The sequence below is a fragment of the Rhinolophus hipposideros genome (genome assembly GCF_964194185.1).
Source record: "Rhinolophus hipposideros genome assembly, chromosome: 1".
NCBI classification, from domain to species: Eukaryota; Metazoa; Chordata; class Mammalia; order Chiroptera; family Rhinolophidae; genus Rhinolophus; species Rhinolophus hipposideros.
Window position 1 is genome coordinate 31,550,402 of NC_138047.1, and position 18,228 is coordinate 31,568,629.

Here is an 18,228-nt window from a genome sequence, read left to right on the forward strand (position 1 = left end):
GCTAGTACTCACTGAGTACTTACTATATTCCAGGTATTTGTAAAAATACTAGACTTTAAAAAAAAAGAAACCTCATTTAGTCCTTATTACAACTCTGTAGGATAGGTAAATTATAATCTCCATTTATGAATGATGACAGTCAGAACAGGTATTGGATATGAGTTACATAGGTTGATTTGCCTGAAGTTATAAAGCCAAATAAGTGGCAGAGCTAGGAATAGAACTCAAGCCATTTGATTCCAGTCTGTGGCTTTAACCACTGTGCTATATTGCCTCATTTCTACTTCAGAGTGCAGAGTTTATTCATTTTAATTCTTTTATCTATTGATCAAGCAGATCTGGCATTATTTTATTTTATATATTTTTTGCATACAGTTTTACAACTATATAGTTTAGCATGAAGAATAATGGACTTGGGGTTGAGTTTTAGGCCCAGGTATGTTATTAATCTATGTAAACTTCAACCTAACTTCTTAAATCCTCAGTTCTCAAATATGTATAATGAAGGGCTGTTTGTGCCTTATTAAAGATAAAGTAATATGTTGGTTCTTTTTTCTTCTTTTTCTGTCATGGGAGCCCTGATAACCAGGCTGTTGATAAATTTCAGGAGACTATTGTTAGGAATATTTAATACCTTACCTGGACTTTATTCATCTCCAGTTTGTTCTTCTCATTGGCGTTCTGGTTTTGTTTGCCAGCTCCCTTTTTCTGAGGGCCTTTTCCAAAGAAGATGTAATTTACAAAGGCATATTCCAGAAGAGCCAGGAACACAAACACAAAGCAACCCATCAGATAAATATCAATCGCTTTGACATAAGGAATCTTTGGCAGGGTCTCCCTGAGGTGAGTACTGATGGTTGTCATTGTCAGCACTGTGGTGATTCCTATGAAACAGAAAGGCACAGTTTAGCTGAATGTGCTTGTTAAGTTGCCCTTTATAAGATTGAGAGGAGATGCCATTCTGTTACTGGGGCTCCAGAATGATGGCAGTAATATGATAAACCACTGGGCAGAAAGGGCAGCCATTTTGAAAGACAAAGCTGCAGACTTCCTCCATGGTCCAAGAATGAATTATAAAATAGGATGCACTGTCAGTGGAGGGTTGAAAACCATTTTAAAAAATTGCACAAAGAAAAAGCAAAAGTAGTTGGAAAGGCCTAATATCAAATGTTCCTCTTCTGTTAGTTATATGCCACATCTTTCTCCTTCCTTCTCTCCCTTACATGGGGATACTTAATCCCCACAGCAGCCACTAGCAAACTGAAAGTTGGTGACCAGTTTGAAGAGACTTATTTCATTCCATGAATCTATAATACACCCAGGTCATAAAGTCAGTAATACAATTTAAAATAAGAATGAATCATTCATAGTGAGATGACACTAAAAGAAGAAACATATAAGAAAGTTTATGATTTGTATCAAGCATTTGATTTATGTATTTCTTAGATATAACATAATCTTGTTGCTTTGGTTTTTCAAATATTACCTCTAAAAGATTTCTTTAAAAATTCCACTTGCATTTGTTAAAGAAGTCTGTAAACTCTTAAAAAGAAGATTCTGTTTCATCTACTTTGTTAGCTATAGCATTCTTAACCATATAATGTTTTTTTGGCTGCATAATAAATGTTTGGTGCTGCTGATGGTGATGATGAAATGATAATTGGGAAAAACAAGAAGTGGGAAAGAAGTTGGGATCTCACGTAGGTAGTTCGTGTTGTAATACTAATATCACACATTTGTATGGTATTTTACAGGTTTAAACACTTAGCCATGAATTATCTTATGTGGATATTATAAGAGCTTGCTGTGTATGATAGGGCAAGTATGTTATTCCCGATTTATACTTGAATAAACAGAAACACTGAGATTAGTTATTTTGCTGTAGATCACCCAGCTAGGGACAAAAAAGCAAGGAGGTGTTAAACAAAGGCATTTAAAATAAAAGCAGAGAGATGAGAAGGTAATATCAGAAACTTTATGAAGGTCCTTAAAAATTGAAACAGGAAATGTGAAATGAATTATTACAGATAAAGGAAAGTTGGCGAAGGGTATAGAAGGTAGAAAAGGAAAAGTAAAAAAATAGGTTAGCACTCATTTGCCAGTAAGATTATTCTAGATAGATTCCCCAATTTGACTATTCATCTTTTAGGAGAAAAGATAAAGTCATAAGTCAAGACTAGTATACAAAAAGTTAAAATGGTTCAGTTAAGTGATGAATTCAATTGTGCTGCACTGATATGAAACGTCTTCATGAGTGGTCTTACCCATTTCTTTTCTTTCTTTCTTTTTTTTTTTTGGTCTTTCCCATTTCTCTGAATAAAATTTTAAATTTCACCTAATATAATTCTAGGTAATATCCTTGACAGAAACAAACAATTCATTTACAAGTCCACTAATTGCATTTCTGCTCTTACTCTTTGGTTTAAAATTTTAAAGCAAGGTAGGTTAGTAAATGAATGTCTTTTCCAATTAGATAAGTTTTAAAATATCATAGGTTTTATATTTCAAAGCACAGATGAAGTCAGCATCTTTGTATGCTGATATATCTAATCAAAATATCATTAGCTTTGAGGATAGAAGTGTAAAGAGAACCGCAATTCATGACCTTGATAGTTGTTATCCCTTGTTGTGGACATCATTCAATGTGTTTTCCTTAACTATAGCACATTGATACTCATGTTCATATTCAAATAATATTTGCAGATACACACATATGATGTGATAAACTATTTGTTTGCTTTCCTGAGTCTTGGAATTTTCAAAAGTTGATAAGAGGCATCCAGCACTTGACATTGTGAACCTCATGCACTCAGCCATTAGAAATCAGCTGAAGAGATGACAATTAATCCAGGCAGGAAAGGGCATGCTGATCATCTAACCCAGTTCATTAGTCTCAGGAGAGAAAAGATGTATATATTATCTTAGCCAGAAATTATGCTCTTTTTTGCATTCTATGTATATATATATATATAAGACTACCCCAGAAATTGATAACTGAAATGGCTCTATGATCAAATAATGAGAAATCCACACATGCTCAGATTGATCAAACAGAACTTATATATTCTAACTTTCTAAGGAACCATTTAAAATTTCAAATAAAGCCTTTCAGCTTGCAGCAATTTTTCAACCACGGTAAGATTAATTCTAAATTTTGTTCCCCTGGGAAGGAAACAATTTTTATTTTGTCCTGATCACAGATCATTAACATAACTGCTGAATTGTCTGTGCCTTAGTCAAGTGCAATGAGCTCCATTTAAGGGGGACTCAGATCAATATGATTTAACTTTAGTTAATGTTTGAAAGATAGTATTTCCCAAGAATTGACATAGCTTGTTAATAATCATGACGTTTAGCTTTTTCTAAATCCATTTGAGAATAATGCATTGTAAATGTTCTCCACAGTAAAAAAACAGGGACTAAAGAGACAATCATCATAAAGTTAGTAAAAATTTGTGTAATGAGAATTTAGAAATATACTCTAAGAAGTACATATATGATGTTGAATGTACTCCAAGATTTTTTTTTTTTTTTTGGTAAAATGCTGGAGATATATTACATTGTAAAGCATTCACTCCGTAAGTGCTTACAATTAGATGTTTCATTATCAAGCAGTCTTATGGCAATCTCATTCTTAGGCTTGCTATGTGAGAAGCTCTTGCTTGTAATTCCTAACATCGGTTTTTTTTGTTTGCTGCTAAATCCCACAGGCTCTCTGCAGTGCTGAGAGTACATTACCTAGTGCGACTCTGGCCGCAGATGCATCATAGTTGATCCAAAAAGACACCCAGGACAGAATTGTAATCAGTGTGGAAGGCATATAGGTTTGCAAAATGAAGTAACCAATGTTTCTCTTTAGACGAAAACTTAGTGACAGTCGTGGATATGCCCCTGAGTTGAAAAAACCAGAAAAAAAAAATCAGATCGTCATTTGGTTGAAACTATCTTCTTTTTTCTACAGTGCCCCTAGTTCACTTTTGGGGAAACATCCTCACCAGTTGTGAACTCCACCTTCTTGGACACCATCTTGTAGTCAACAATTGAAAACTGAGGAAGCTCAATTTTATTAACTCCAGTGACTGCTCCCTCTCCTCCATTCCAGTAAAACTCAATGTCATCAGTGGTATAGCCATCTGAAACCAAGAAATTCAGCATAGTTAAATAGAATTCAATTGGTCTAAAAATTCATTTCGAAGACTAGGAGCTAAAGGAAAATTCCCAGCAAGTGATGGTAAGATGAAAGTGCTTTATATCAGGATGGCTTATAGGTCTCATGATGAGTACTATTTCTGATGGGTTGGTTGTGGCTGCATTGAGAAGATGGAGCATCACGCTTTAGAGGACATAAGCTCTGTGATCGATCATTCAGTGATACGTGGTATCACTGCTGAATGTTTATTCTCCTTGGGTCTATCGATGGACAGATAGGGGGATGGCTAGATTCCAGGTTCCTGGACATTGATTTTCACTATGCATCATTTAACAACAAACACATGTTTGCTAAAAGGTAAACAGAAAGGGTAAAAATTGGAATATAATGAAAGACCAAATTTACAGATATCCATTACATGATTGAAACATTTAAAAAAAGAAATATACATTTCTTTCAAACCAGGCAAACTTCTATTCATATATTCTGATTATTGCTAATATATAGGTTAAAATTTTTGAGAACTATATGAATTCTTGACAATAATTTTATATCTTAATACTCGTGAGGGTGAGCTTGAAATATTTTTCCATTAGAATTACTAGGGCTTGTTTTTCAAAGGTGTAATGTAGTAAACATTATACTGATCTATTTTTGATTAAAGCCAGCACAATTTTTTCAAGAGATAAAAAAGAAAATATTTAAAATTTAGAAGTGAAATGCTAAGACACCATCAACACATCACTGCAAGAATGTAAAAACATTTAAGCTATTCTTCCTTTTCTTTCTTTTGAGGGAAAAAAACCTGTCTTAATTTTATTGCTTTAACATTTCTAACTTCTCTTCAAAAAAGCTTTTTAAAAAGTCTTATCCCTGAACTCATTGAACTCACTACTGTTTCATATTTGTTACACTTGCCACTCTACAGAGATTATTGTTGTCTGTAATATATTTTAATTTATTTTATTTCTCTTTAAACAAACTCCTTCTAGGTCCAAGAACTTGCCCTCTCTTCGTACATTAATATTTCATATTCAGTAACCATTTTACAATGACTCAACTGTAGACACAGAAATAGAAGACATACACTTTTAGCTATATCTCCCAGTGTCTGAGAAACTATGGAGTGAGCTTCATGAGACTTTCTAGCACATTAGGGATTTTTACCAAATTTGGGTATGGGTCAGTAAGACTGTGATTCTTCCCGTATTTTTGAGAATCTGATATAAACTTCTGAATTCAAGATAATGAGAAGACAAGCCATAGACTGGGAGAAAATGTTAGCAGAAGACACATCTGATGAAAGCCTGTTATCCAAAATGTGCAGAGTTCTTAAAACTCAACAATAAGAAACCAAATAATACGATTAAAAAATGGGTCAAAGACCTTGACAGATACCGCACCAAAGAAGATATACAGATGACAAATAAGCATGTAAAAAATACTTCACATTATATATTGTCAGAGAAATGCAAATTAAAACAATAGAGATACCACTGCACGCCTATTAGTATGGTAAAAATCTGACACACTGACAACACCATATGCTGACGAGGAGGTGGAGCAATAGAAACTCTCATTCATTGCTGGTGGGAATGCAAAATGCAGCCACTTTGCAGTTTCTTACAAAAATCAAACATACTCTTACCACATGATCCAGTAATTGTGCTCCTTGATATTTACCGAAAAGAGTTGAAAACTTATGTGCACACAAAAACCTGCACATAGCGTAATTCATAACTGCCAAAACTTTGAAGCAACCAAGAGGTCCTTTAGTAGGTGAATGGATAAATAAACTGTGGTAATTCAGACAATGGAATATTATTCAGTACTAAAAAGGTGAGCTATTGATCCATGAAAAGACAGTGGAAATTTAAAGGCATATTACTAGGTGAAAGAAGCCACTCTGAAAAGTCTGCATACTGTAGGAGTCTAACCATATGACATTCCAGAAAAGACAAAACTATGGAAACAGTAAAATAATCAAAAACAAATAAATAAATCAAAAGGATAATTGCAGAGTATAATACAGATAAGGGATAATTTTCTTCATATATAAATAGCTTGTACAAACCAAAAAAGAAAAGAACCAAAAAACCTAATGACAAAATGGGAAAGGGATATGAACAGACAGTTCGTTGAAAGAGGAAAAATGCCCAACCTCAATCATAATAAGAGAAATGTAAATTAAAATTAAAACTATGTCAAGATACCATTTGTTTTGCCTTATAACTTGGCAAAAATCCACAAATTGACAATGCATTGTGTTGCTGAGCATATGGGGAAGCAGATATTCTCATATACTGCTAGTGAGAAAGTAATTTGGTATAACTCATATGGAATACACTTTAGCTTTATCTATCAAAGATATAACTTCATATATCCTTTGACCCAGCAATTCCTATTCCAGAAATTTGTCCTATAAATTGAATTGCACAATTGAGAAGAGTGTCTGTACAAGATTATCCATCACAGCACTGTTTCTAATAGCAAATATTTGAAACAACATAAATGCCCCTCAATAGAGGAATGGTTAACTAAATTATGGCACATTAATATACTATTATAAAAAGCCAAAAAAATAAAGAATGAGGAAGTTCTTACAGATAATGTAAAAAGTTCTCCAAAATTGTTTTTAATTAAAAAAACAAAGTTCAGAACAGTAATGTCTATAATATGCTAATATGTGTCTAAAAACCATGGGAAAAGCAAAAATATATTTGCATGTACTTGTATATGCATAAACAACTCTGGAAGGTCAGATAAACTAACAACAATTATTTCTTTTGCGGGGGGTCCACATAGATGGGTGATAGGGATAGAAGGAAAATTTTCACTATATAGTTTTACAATCTTTTTTTTAAATTTTTGAATCACGTAACTATATTAGCAAATCAAAACATTAAATTAAAAACAAGGAAATCCTAGAATCCTGTATATTTTCTACATGTGAGCAATGAGGTTTCAAATACACATGACCAGTGTGACTTAAAAGACATAGAATGGGGTTGACTCAGGAAAAATTTACAAGCAGAGACAAGGTGGAACACAAATTTCCCCAAATTCTCATCATCCCACAATTTACACCCATCAGAGGTAGACTGAGTACACTGCAGCCAAGATTTTAGTAGAGACAACTCCTGCCTTATTATGCTGTACTTTTTACAGGATTAGATGGACATTTGTATGATTATGTGGCTGTGTGACAATGGAAAGTCCTGGTGGAGCAGGCGGGCTGGTTAGAAAGGCATAGCTTTAGGAAATCAGCAGCTGGGAACAGCCTCTGTTTCTGACCAGTTAACTCAGACCTGCTGAGTCAGCTCTCTGCCAGGAAGAGGGAAACGAGCCTTCAGGATCATCCAAACCTGTCTCGTCTCAAAACCATAAAAATGCCTGCCTTTCTATCAAAATCAGGTCAGTTAAAAAATTCACGGTATACATGAGATGGAAACAAACCAATTGTCTTGGAAGAAGTGCTGATGCCAGGCCTGGGGGAAATTTCTCCCAAGGACCCTTTTTATACGATGAAAAATGCCTCAGCATCATTCATTTAGGAAGATGGCATGAGAAGTAAGCTTTTCCAAAAAGATACATGGAATCAAAATAAGTACAGGTTAGTTTTAAAAAAATCCTTTAAGGAGACAAGACAATATATGTCACACTTAAAGCTCTCTTCTTGTCTAACTTTATCTGAGTGTGGGTTTTAGACGAGCCTACTAAATACCCTTTGCTCACATATATAGGAGGCTGGTGTGGTATTTCATTTAGGCAGGTTCTTGTTAGGTTCCCCACATTTCACAAATAGCTGTCTTATTTCAAGCTAGACTTCACATAATTTTGCTTTTAGTTGGCAACATAGACTATTTGAACTGTAAGCATTTGTTAGGGAAGAAGTTCTTAAACCCAGTGTCTAGTTACGCTCTGTGGAGTAACTATTGCGGAGAATATTCATAGATCAAAACTCGAATATGAACCTTTGCCCTTGTCCCAGTTTGGGGCTGGATTCACCTACAGCTTTTGATCTCCTTACACTTCTGTCATTAGCTTTATGGCCTTTGGTGTCCCATTTCTAGTAGGCAGTAAAAACAGGGCTGACAGAACACAGCTTCCCTGTTCACTTCTGTGTGCTGCACGTGAGAGGGACTGCTTGCTTACTTCCCCTTCCTGAGTGCTCTACGGTAAGATGAGGTCTTTGCTGATTCGTCTCCCCTGCCATAAGCCTCTCAGCTTCCTAGATATCCATTAGGAAGCCTGCTGAAGCACAAACACCACCACCTCTAAGCTAGCAAGGCAAACCGATGAAAACTATATTCAGTATTCCAGTAAACGTATTTTGAGTGTCTTCTATGTGTCAAGCACTATTCTAGGCACTAAGGATCTACAGAGTGTCAGACCTGGCCCTGCTTTTCAGGATCTCATGATCTGACAGCAGTCTCAGTAAATCATCCAGCTGAGGGAGTTAGAGCTGGATTTGCAGAAGATTTGGCCAGATGGTTAGAGCAGTCCAGCCTGGCAGAGGGAATAATATGTAGAGTGAATAACATATAAAGGGAATAACATAAAGGTAGGATAATGTCAGTGGGAAACTGATTGACGTCATAAAGTTTACTCAGTAAGGAACATAATTTTAGCAAGTGTGGGGACAGAACCCCAGAAAGCAGTTTCCAGGCTCTCGGCCTCACATAGAAAGGTGCTGGCTCAGGTAGTAAATGGCCATCAACTGTGATTGGATAGCCATCAGCTGTGGCTAGTTGGCCATCAGCTGTCACCAGTGAGCCACTGGCCACTAATATAACTGCCGTGGCTATGCTAGCAGAAAATGGGGGCTAGCAAGAAGATGGTGGCTGAGCCTGCAAGCGGAGCAGTGAGTGTTGCGGACAGTGTGGATCCAGCCTCCAGTGAGACTATAATGCCACCAGCGAGAATATAGTAGTATGACTCCCTATCTATGGCTCTGTGGGTGTTCCCTTTTTGGCCTCACCATGTCCTGTGTTCTTATGTGGGGAGCGGGAGCAGAGACCCCGCAGGAGACCCCGCACAACACCATGACTGAGTGTAGGGAGAAGTGTAGGTGATACCCAAGGCAACTGGTCACAGTCTTGATCCCAATTGACTTTCATCAATTCAACAATGTGCTTGTCTTGAACAAAGCACAGAACCATGTTGATGTTTATGTGGCGTCTTTGTCTTTCCCACACCAGGCTTTGAGTTCCTTGAGGCCAGGAACTGGTTCTCATTCCTTTTTGTACTTCAGTGTCCAGCCTATGTACCCAGTTCCCATCATTGGTCAATATCCAAAAAAAAATCTTTTTAGAATATTGCATTCTTGCGTCTCATCATCAGGACTCCTGGCTTTGTGTTACCAACCTTAACTTGACAACTGGGCACTAACTATGTACATGTCTCCACTCATTCAATGAATAGATAATTATTGAGTGCTACCTATTTGCCAGGTGGTGAAACAGAACTGGGATTGCAGTGGAGAATAAAATTGGCATGGTTCTTGTACTCTTTGAGCTTGCAAATGTCCTCTAAGATGTTATACATTTCAACACAAATCTTCTTCTGTAATGGGTACTGTGTGGATTGCTTTCTTTTAGCATGTGTTCCAATCTTCAGGAAAGATAAAAACATTTCCCAGATTTCCTTGCAACTAAGAGTGTGAATATGACTTAGATTCTCTGGATTAGATGGAATTAAGTGATGTCAGAGGTGGTGCTTGAGGTATTCATTTTGTTGGTGCAACTCCTGAATTCTGGTTTTAGCTTTGGAGGTCCTCAAGTCAACATGGTGGTAGGAGCTACCTGAACACACCAGCTTCCTGATTGTGGTGGAGCTGTCAGTTGCCTCAGAGCTTTAGTCTGCACTGGGATTCCGGAAGTCTTTTCTAGTGGCCCCGCCTAGAGCCTCCAACTTCAGTCTTTTAATTTTGTAAGCACCACTTCTCTATATTAAATCTCTTTCTGCTTATGCTAGCCAAATGAGCTTCGGGTGGCTATTGGCAACAGAAACTGGATTGATACACTCTCTTCTAGGGAAGAATTATTTGCTCTAGGTTTGGGATTACTAGAGCTTTGCATTAAAACCTCTGTTGTGGTTTGCGCCAGGCACTGATCTGATGTTTCTGTACCTCATATCTTGCTTTCTACACATTGCTCTGTACTGCTGGGGCTGGGCTCTCTCTGGCTTCCTGTTAGATGCTGCCCCTCAGAAGAACAGGCTGAAGATTAGAAGTGGAAGAAGGAGGGAAGTCTCTGTTTCTGGCTGTGGCAATGTGGTGGTGCCACAGTGGCTTGTGATTGCTGACAGGGCAGTGGGGTGAGTCCAGACTCTCACAGGCTGAAGAAGTGGTAGCACCTCTTTTGGCAACTCCACAAACATCTAGAATAGCATCTCTAGTAGTAGGGAGGCAGCGGATTCAGGCTCGTGGGCTCCAGCACAGGCTGTTAGCAGCTTCTGGCGTTTGCTCTTTTAGCACCCTTTGCTCTTTCTCCCTTTTGCTTTTCCAGCCCTTCTTATTTTGTAACAAATTCTCTCTGTTAAATTCCCTTTGGAAAACCTTGAGTGGTTTCTGCTTTCCTGATGGGATCCTGTCAATTACATAGTACATTTTATAATGCAAATATTTCATCTGTATACATAACTTTGTGTATACCTCTGCCTTTAGTTTCCTCTATTCCTCATTATATTATGGTTGAAAGCAAGGACCTTTTTAAAATCTTTTTAAAAAAAAAAAATTCTGATGCCAAAAACAGATTCCGTCCACAGTAAGTATCCCGAGCATATTTTTGAATCAATGAATTAGTGAATATTGTTTGCTGCTTAGAGTTCTAAATTTATTGTCCCAAACCAGTAACCTGATATAGGTAATTTATTTGGTGGCATTCTTGAGCTGGATTTACTCCTGGATTAAGATGATTCTGCTCATAGAGGCCTTACAGGGGGGTCTGGGCACCAAGGAAATGGAAAAAACTGCTTGTTAGTTTTAGGCTTACTGAGTAACTAGGTGATACATTACAACCTCAATCTGGTTTTTGAATTATAGGATCCTAGGGATGAAACATGTAAGCAATAAATACAGTTGAGAGTCCAGAGATGGTTTGCAGTTTGAGGTCGAGAGGGAAGAAGGTAGTGGGTGAGCCAAAACAGCGCCTCTCATTGTCTCCCACTTCTAAAGAGCAGCAGAACAATTCCATGCCATCGACACTAAAAGAGCTGGAATATGGCTATCGGTCAATGCAGACTTTCATAGTATTTAATAGTTTATATGGTCAACGGTCGGGGTCTATATATCCAAGCTCACTTGCACTTTGTTTAACTAAAACCAGTTAGGCTTAGTGTTCAAGGCACTGAGATAATTATGGATGATTTGGGAGAAAAAGAATGCTCACTCCATTTCAGGTAGAAGATTGAGTTCTCATGGGAGCAATAATGGCAGCTGGATCCAAGGGAAAGAATAGAGGCCTAGAAATACCTATTATTCAAAGGTTACACAAGAACATTTGCTACAGAGAGAGAACATCAATTTACTCACACCTAAACAACCTATTTACCAAAGGTTTTCCTTTATGAACCAGTGACTTCACACAGTGTCTCAAAGCCCGAACTCTTGGATACTGAGGACGTTGTTTCCTAGCAACAATAACTACATAGAAGCTCTCAGATTTTCCTCTCAGCCCCTGGGGACTTCTTAGTGGTGCAGAAAGTAGAGATAAAATTAAGTTGATGTCAATGGATAAAGATGCATGGAGCTGGTACAAATGCAGAAGTATCTGGATGCTGGTGTTCCTCTTTGCCATTTGAAACACTTTATTTTGGATGCATTTTCTAATCTGGAAATAAAAATTACTCCCCACTGTGCTCAACAGAGTTAGGAGGATGGTCTAAGATCGTACTTAATGGGGTTTTAGCTAATGTAGAAATTTAAGCTTTTAATCCATGAATGAGTGGACCTAAGTAAATGTACTTCCCTTTGTGGAGCAGCCAATCACAGCCTCTTCTCAAATTTCATGGTGTGGGGCTTGATTGGTTTAGGCTAGCTCCTAAAATGTCCTCACCTTTGCTGCTGCTGATGGCCTCAGGGCTAAACAACAGCCCAGGTCTAAGACAACTAGTTCATAGCAGTCCCCCGGCCAAATTAATTGTTCTGAAATAAGCTTGTGATCCAAGTTGGTCCATTCTAGACAAACACCGATCTTCTATTCAAAAGTTGGAGGACAGAACATTTTCCTCTCTCTTTTAGCTGTTGGACAAGAAACATGGAGTGGAGAGTGACCGGTCCAGTTATAGGAGCCAATATGTTTCCTTCCTGTTTACATCAGTCATTACTAGCACCAAACTGAAGTCACGCTTGTGATCAGCATTTCAACTGCGGTTAGAAAGTGAACTACTGAAATAAATTTAGTAGTCTGTCACTTCCCATTTCCTCCTACTCCTACAAGAAGGCAGAAATATTAAGAATTATTAATATTTCCGCTCCTGCAGCTGTGCAGACCCTTCCAGTGAAAAGGTTACTAGGTATTTGTAACTATGCATCTCAGCAGCAGATTACAAAGCCAACTGGGTCTAATCATCCCAGTGGCTCCAAATCTGTTATAACATTTATTCAAAGGCTACTTTGGATTCCTTCATTACCCATATCTGTACTTTCATGATATTCTAAGAAGCAGCAAGCAAACCAAGGAAGCCAGATTTTTAAACCATTCTCAGAGTATTAAAAAACCTTAAGTACATATCTATGCAGCAATCCACATGTTTGACTCCTACCTGACAAACGACCATTTGAGTGCCCGTTCAATCTCTAGAGATAGCCACCTCACTATTTCCTCCGTCAACTCAAGAGTTAATTAGATTTTAGGTCATTATTAGAAAATATGTCCTTACAATTAGTAAAAATTCACCTTCTTGGAGAGCATTCACCATCTGATCCTTGTCTACCGCCTGTGTTAATAATAGCAGACAAACTTCGTATTTTCTACATGACAGCACCTCCCACTTTTAAGGACACCTCCCATGATCCCTTTCAGATTTTCCTTCTCCAGGCTCTGGTCTTTCCCAGGCGGTCCACATCTACGAAGGTCTTTTCTAATCAGTAGTTTATAGTTTGCTTATATGCTCTTTGAAGCGTGGAGTCCCAAACCGAGAGGTGGCCATGTCTACCTCATCTCTTCCGTCTGAGTTCTCTGGCTCCTTTCCCTCTGTTGACTCACTCCCAAGGTTAACCCTGCCTGGGTCACTGAGCCAATCTCAACTGATGTAGGAATTAAGCAGCAGCGTAGTTGGGATTACATCATGTCCTTCAGATATGGAATCTTAGAGTCCAGACATGTCTTCTGGTTTTTTAAGCATCCCCTGAGAGGCCCCCTTATTCCCAGCCAGATCTAGGACCTGATGCCCTGGGAAGGAAGTCTCAAGGTTCCCCTCACTCCAATTAAGTCTCGGTTTCCCTATGGTTGGTCAATATGTCAATTCTCAGAATGAGTTTTCTAGAGCCACGCTCCTTCATATCTGATTGCTGACTACTGCCTAGTCCATTAATCTGTGCCTACACTAGATCATTCCCCATGTAAAGACTTTGAGACCCTAAGCACTTTTGCTTTTGGAGACATCTTTCCAGAGTATATTAAACCCATTAAAATGCATTCACATCCCATGTTAAATATAATTTACATCTCACTGTAAAAGCATTGGCTTGCTGATGACCTGATTACATAAAGTTGTATTAGTTTTAATATTGTAATTTTTTTAATGTATTTTGAAGTCAACAATTGTTTAAGACCCCCGAGAAACCCGTAGTATGTAGACATGTTGCCTCTAGCCCTTAATGGCAAATGGTTTGGCTAGACCCCAGATAACAACAGGGCTTTACTGCACTGCCTAAGATCTTTTTCCAAGTTTCCTTTATTTGGAATATATCCAGTTCCTCTTAAATTTCCCACTGGTGGGAATCCTACTGCCATCATCATATCTCCTGACCCAGACTGTGGCCCATTCTGACTTCTGAATTAGCCAGCCATCTGAAATTTCTCAAGGTCAAATTTCCTGGGCCGGCCCGGTGGCTCAGGCGGTTAGAGCTCTATGCTCCTAACTCCGAAGGCTGCTGGTTCGATTCCCACATGGGCCAGTGGGCTCTCAACCACAAGGTTGTCAGTTCAACTCCTCGAGTCCTGCAATGGATGGTGGGCTCCGCCCCCTGCAACTAAGATTGAACACGGCACCTTGAGCTGATCTGCTGCTGAGCTCCCAGATGGCTCAGTTGGTTGGAGCGCATCCTCTCAACCACAAGGTTGTTGGTTCGACTCCCGCAAGGGATGGCGGGCTGCACCCCCCTGCAACTAGCAATGGCAACTGGACCTGGAGCTGAGCTGCGCTCTCCACAACTAAGATTGAAAGGACAACAACTTGACTTGGAAAAAAAATTAAAAATTAAATAAAAAAAAAATTTCCCACCAGTCTAGACTGTATGCAATAGCTATACTATACCCTTGGGTTGTCCAGGTGTCCGCCCTGATGCTGCCTTAACCTCTTCTCATCTTCTCTACCATTTTTCTGTCCCCACTCAGACACAATGATTTTTACTTGCTTGATGCCAGGCCTGTCCCACTCATCACATTCTTGGTGTAGGTGGCTAGCACAGATCAGGACTTTTCTTATTCTAGTCACTGGTTGTCTATCAAAGCAGCACAAGTGCAAATTAGCTTTTTGACAGTCACATTAACATTTTTTTTCCTTTGGACTCAAACATAGGATCTAATATTGTCCCCGTTAAATTTTATCTAATTCAATTTGACTCACTGTTCTAGCCTGTTGAGTTTTTTTTGATCCTTATTTGCTCATCCGCTTAGTTTCATGTTATCTTCAGATTTGATAAACATGTCTTTTATCATTATTCTCTTGATTGATGCAAATGTGGAATGGCAGAGACAAAGACAGAACCCTGTAACAATCTTTGCAGTATCCCTGTAGGTTGGATTCAAACATCTTAAGTCAGCATTTGGCAGGGTGGCACCATCATTTATCCATTTAACATCTGCCTAAACTGCTTTAGCCTGTATCTCTGTATTTATCATATTTTCCTGAGTCACTGATTTTGCAATACTACCGAAGAAGAAAGTGAGCTCCGTTTAGTTGTGTGTTTAGAGAAATCAAGCTGCCTCCATAGATTACTGATTCCCCTGCTATGGGATCCAGGGCTAGAATCTTGCCTAGATTCAATCTCATCAGCCTAAGTGTCTTAGAATTTACCATTCTCACCTTCTGGAAAAATGGGATGGTATGTTCTATTCTGTTAACACTATAACCATTTGTACTAACTGTAGTCTATAGGCTCATGATGATCAGTTTTCTTTTAATAAATGCTAATGGAGCTATAATGCATTAATTTATGTAGGGCCATTGTTTTAGGAAAATTATTGGTCACTGGTAAGAACCGTGTTGCTTGATGGCCAAAATCAGTGGTGGAGTAAAAGATAATCACACCTGGAAATGCTAAAATCTTATTATTAAAGTTCATCTTATATGTTTATTACCAGTTACATTTTCTGAAAACAGCCACCAGCCATCTACATTTTATTTGTCTTAATAGTCAAAGGAGAAGAGAATTTATGTCTCAGAAAAAAATCCTTATCCATCTCTTTCCACTTTATATTAATAATCATGGAGTAGATTTTGGGGGGATATTTGTAGTCAAATTTTCTCTTATAGTCTTGAAACTCTTTTATACTGTCTATTCACTTAATGAACACCTGAACTGCTGGTACACTCCCTCTTTAAAAAAACGAATAACTTGGGCAAAAGATGGAAATAAATTGTGACTGTTAAATCTTGTTCCTAAGTTCTTCCAAGATCTGTCTACACATTTCTCAAAAAGAGGAATTTCACAGTACTACAACCAAATAAAACATGTACTCTTTACAAAGCTTGGTGAAAAATCTCTGTCCCAAAGCTGAGAGAGACTTTTGCTTAATATTGCTATCGTGGGATGGAGAGGGCCTCGCTTGTCCAAATCACCTCAAATGAGGTCTTGGAATTACTGTGATCGAATGTCATTTCTGCCAGTAATTTCTGCACAGATAAAAAGGAAGATCAAACCCTTCTCCACTCTGAAACCATTATTTGGTTGTTGGCAAAGTCCTTTTTGCGTGTATTCCCTAAGCAGTGGAGAGACCACCCAACTTGAACACATGAACAAAGAATTAACTCCATACGCAGAGAATCTAATCTAGTGTGTCAATATCAGAATGTTATTTAAGATTGTTTTAAAATCTGATTTAAGACTGTATATTGTTTAAGAATGCCTGACCTATTTGGCATCCTTAAAGGTGTGTATCATTGTATTATTTAAAAGAATAAAAAAAATCAGGCCTCATCTAGAGAAGAGTCACCTCTGATTTTGATAAGCACCTAATATGTCACATGTGGTTTTATTGTCTAAAGTAAATACCTTTGAGGATAAATAAGATCACGAACAAGTAAAGCAGAAACCAAGGCAATTATCCAGCTAATTCAAATGCGGTATTATTTTAACCTTAGTGCTCTGGCAATGTTATTATTGGACTGAAACCATGGAGTAATAGTTCAGATGATAACCCCAGTTATCTAATTTAATTTTCATGACCACTTTATATCTGAAATGTGAAAAATTTTTATCCGAAAATTTTTTTTCGGATTTTTATCCGAAGAGTCATGCACATTTCAGTTTTATTGCTTGTGAATCCACCTCTGAGTGGTTACTGAGTTTTGTTTTGTTTTATTTAAGTCTTTTTTCTTTCCTTTTTTGGGTGGAGGGTCACTTTTCAATGAGATATTCTGATGATAAGAAATAATTTGTCAATAAAACACATTTTAGGGGATTGCATTAACAATTTTTTTTTTTATAAAAACACCTACCAAACCAGTCATGGTAAAACATTTACAACATGCTTTAAGAGAAAAAAAGCAAAAATGTGTATGTGCATGTGTACATATAACCAAAAATATATATGAAAATAGTTAATAGCGATGGTCTCTGAATGTCAGGATTATAGGTGATTTTTTTATTCCAAATATTTTATGTGGTGAACATGTAATGCTTTTAAAGATAAAACCTTAGTGGTGAACACACAATACAATATATACATGATGTATTATAGAAATATACACTTGACACCCCGGTAAGTTATTTTTATGTTTTAAAATTGCCCAAATATATTTTGGAAGAGTCAACTTCAAATCTGTGAAAATTATTTAAATAACCTGTAGAGGGCACTCAAGACCTTCCAGATTCACAGGCAGTAACATGCTATAGTCTTAAAATTGTATTCCTTTCAGTTGCAGGAGTTTTAGATTTTTTGTGACTATTTTAGCTTTGGATCACTGATTCTTTTTTTTTTTTTTTTTTTTAATTTATTTATTGGGGTGACAATTGTTAATGAAATTACATAATTTCAGGTGTACAATTCCGTATTACATCATCAATAAATCCCATTGTGTGTTCACCACCCAGAGTCAGATCACTGATTCTTACAAGGTTTTACTTTAAAATTTATTTATGTTAAATGACACTGGAACAATTGTGATTAACATACCTTATCACAAATTCAGATTTTCAGCTAGAAATACCTGTTCATATTTAAATATATACAACTCTAATTGATTACTTAAGTAACTATAAAAAATAACCAGTTTTGTTATATTTAATGCTTAAGTTATAATCTTTTCACTAACATCTTGAAAAGATTGTCTATGCTCTTTTAATTATGTGCAGTATGTGATACAGATTATAGGTTATGATTATGCAGCTGGTAGCAATAAAACACACTAAATTAAAAATGACCATTCTTTCAGGTCAGAGTTTATTTTCAATTTTTATTCACTTATTTGCCTAGTTCCTGATTTTTTAAAAATTTATTGGAGTGACAATTGTTAGTAAAATTACATAGATTTCAGGTGTACAATTCTGTATTACATCATATATAAATTCCATTGTGTGTTCACCACCCAGAGTCAGTTCTCCTTCCATCACCATATATTTGATCCCCCTTATCCTCATCTCCCACCCACTCCCCTTTTTTTTTTTTTTAGGTGTAATGTCTCTTATT

The 18,228-nt window shown here is 37.2% G+C and overlaps 1 protein-coding gene across 1 annotated transcript in view; it reads right to left on the reverse strand.

Moving 5' to 3' along the window:
• The window catches only part of GABRB1 (gamma-aminobutyric acid type A receptor subunit beta1), a 376,209-nt gene that overhangs the window by 19,691 nt on the left and 338,290 nt on the right, over positions 1–18,228 (reverse strand). Inside the window, exons 6-8 of the mRNA XM_081052728.1 lie at positions 3,996–4,133; positions 3,739–3,891; positions 640–884 (exon numbers count right to left, since the gene is read on the reverse strand). Coding sequence (XP_080908854.1) covers positions 640–884; positions 3,739–3,891; positions 3,996–4,133 — 536 coding nt within the window. The remainder of the gene's footprint in view (positions 1–639; positions 885–3,738; positions 3,892–3,995; positions 4,134–18,228) is intronic.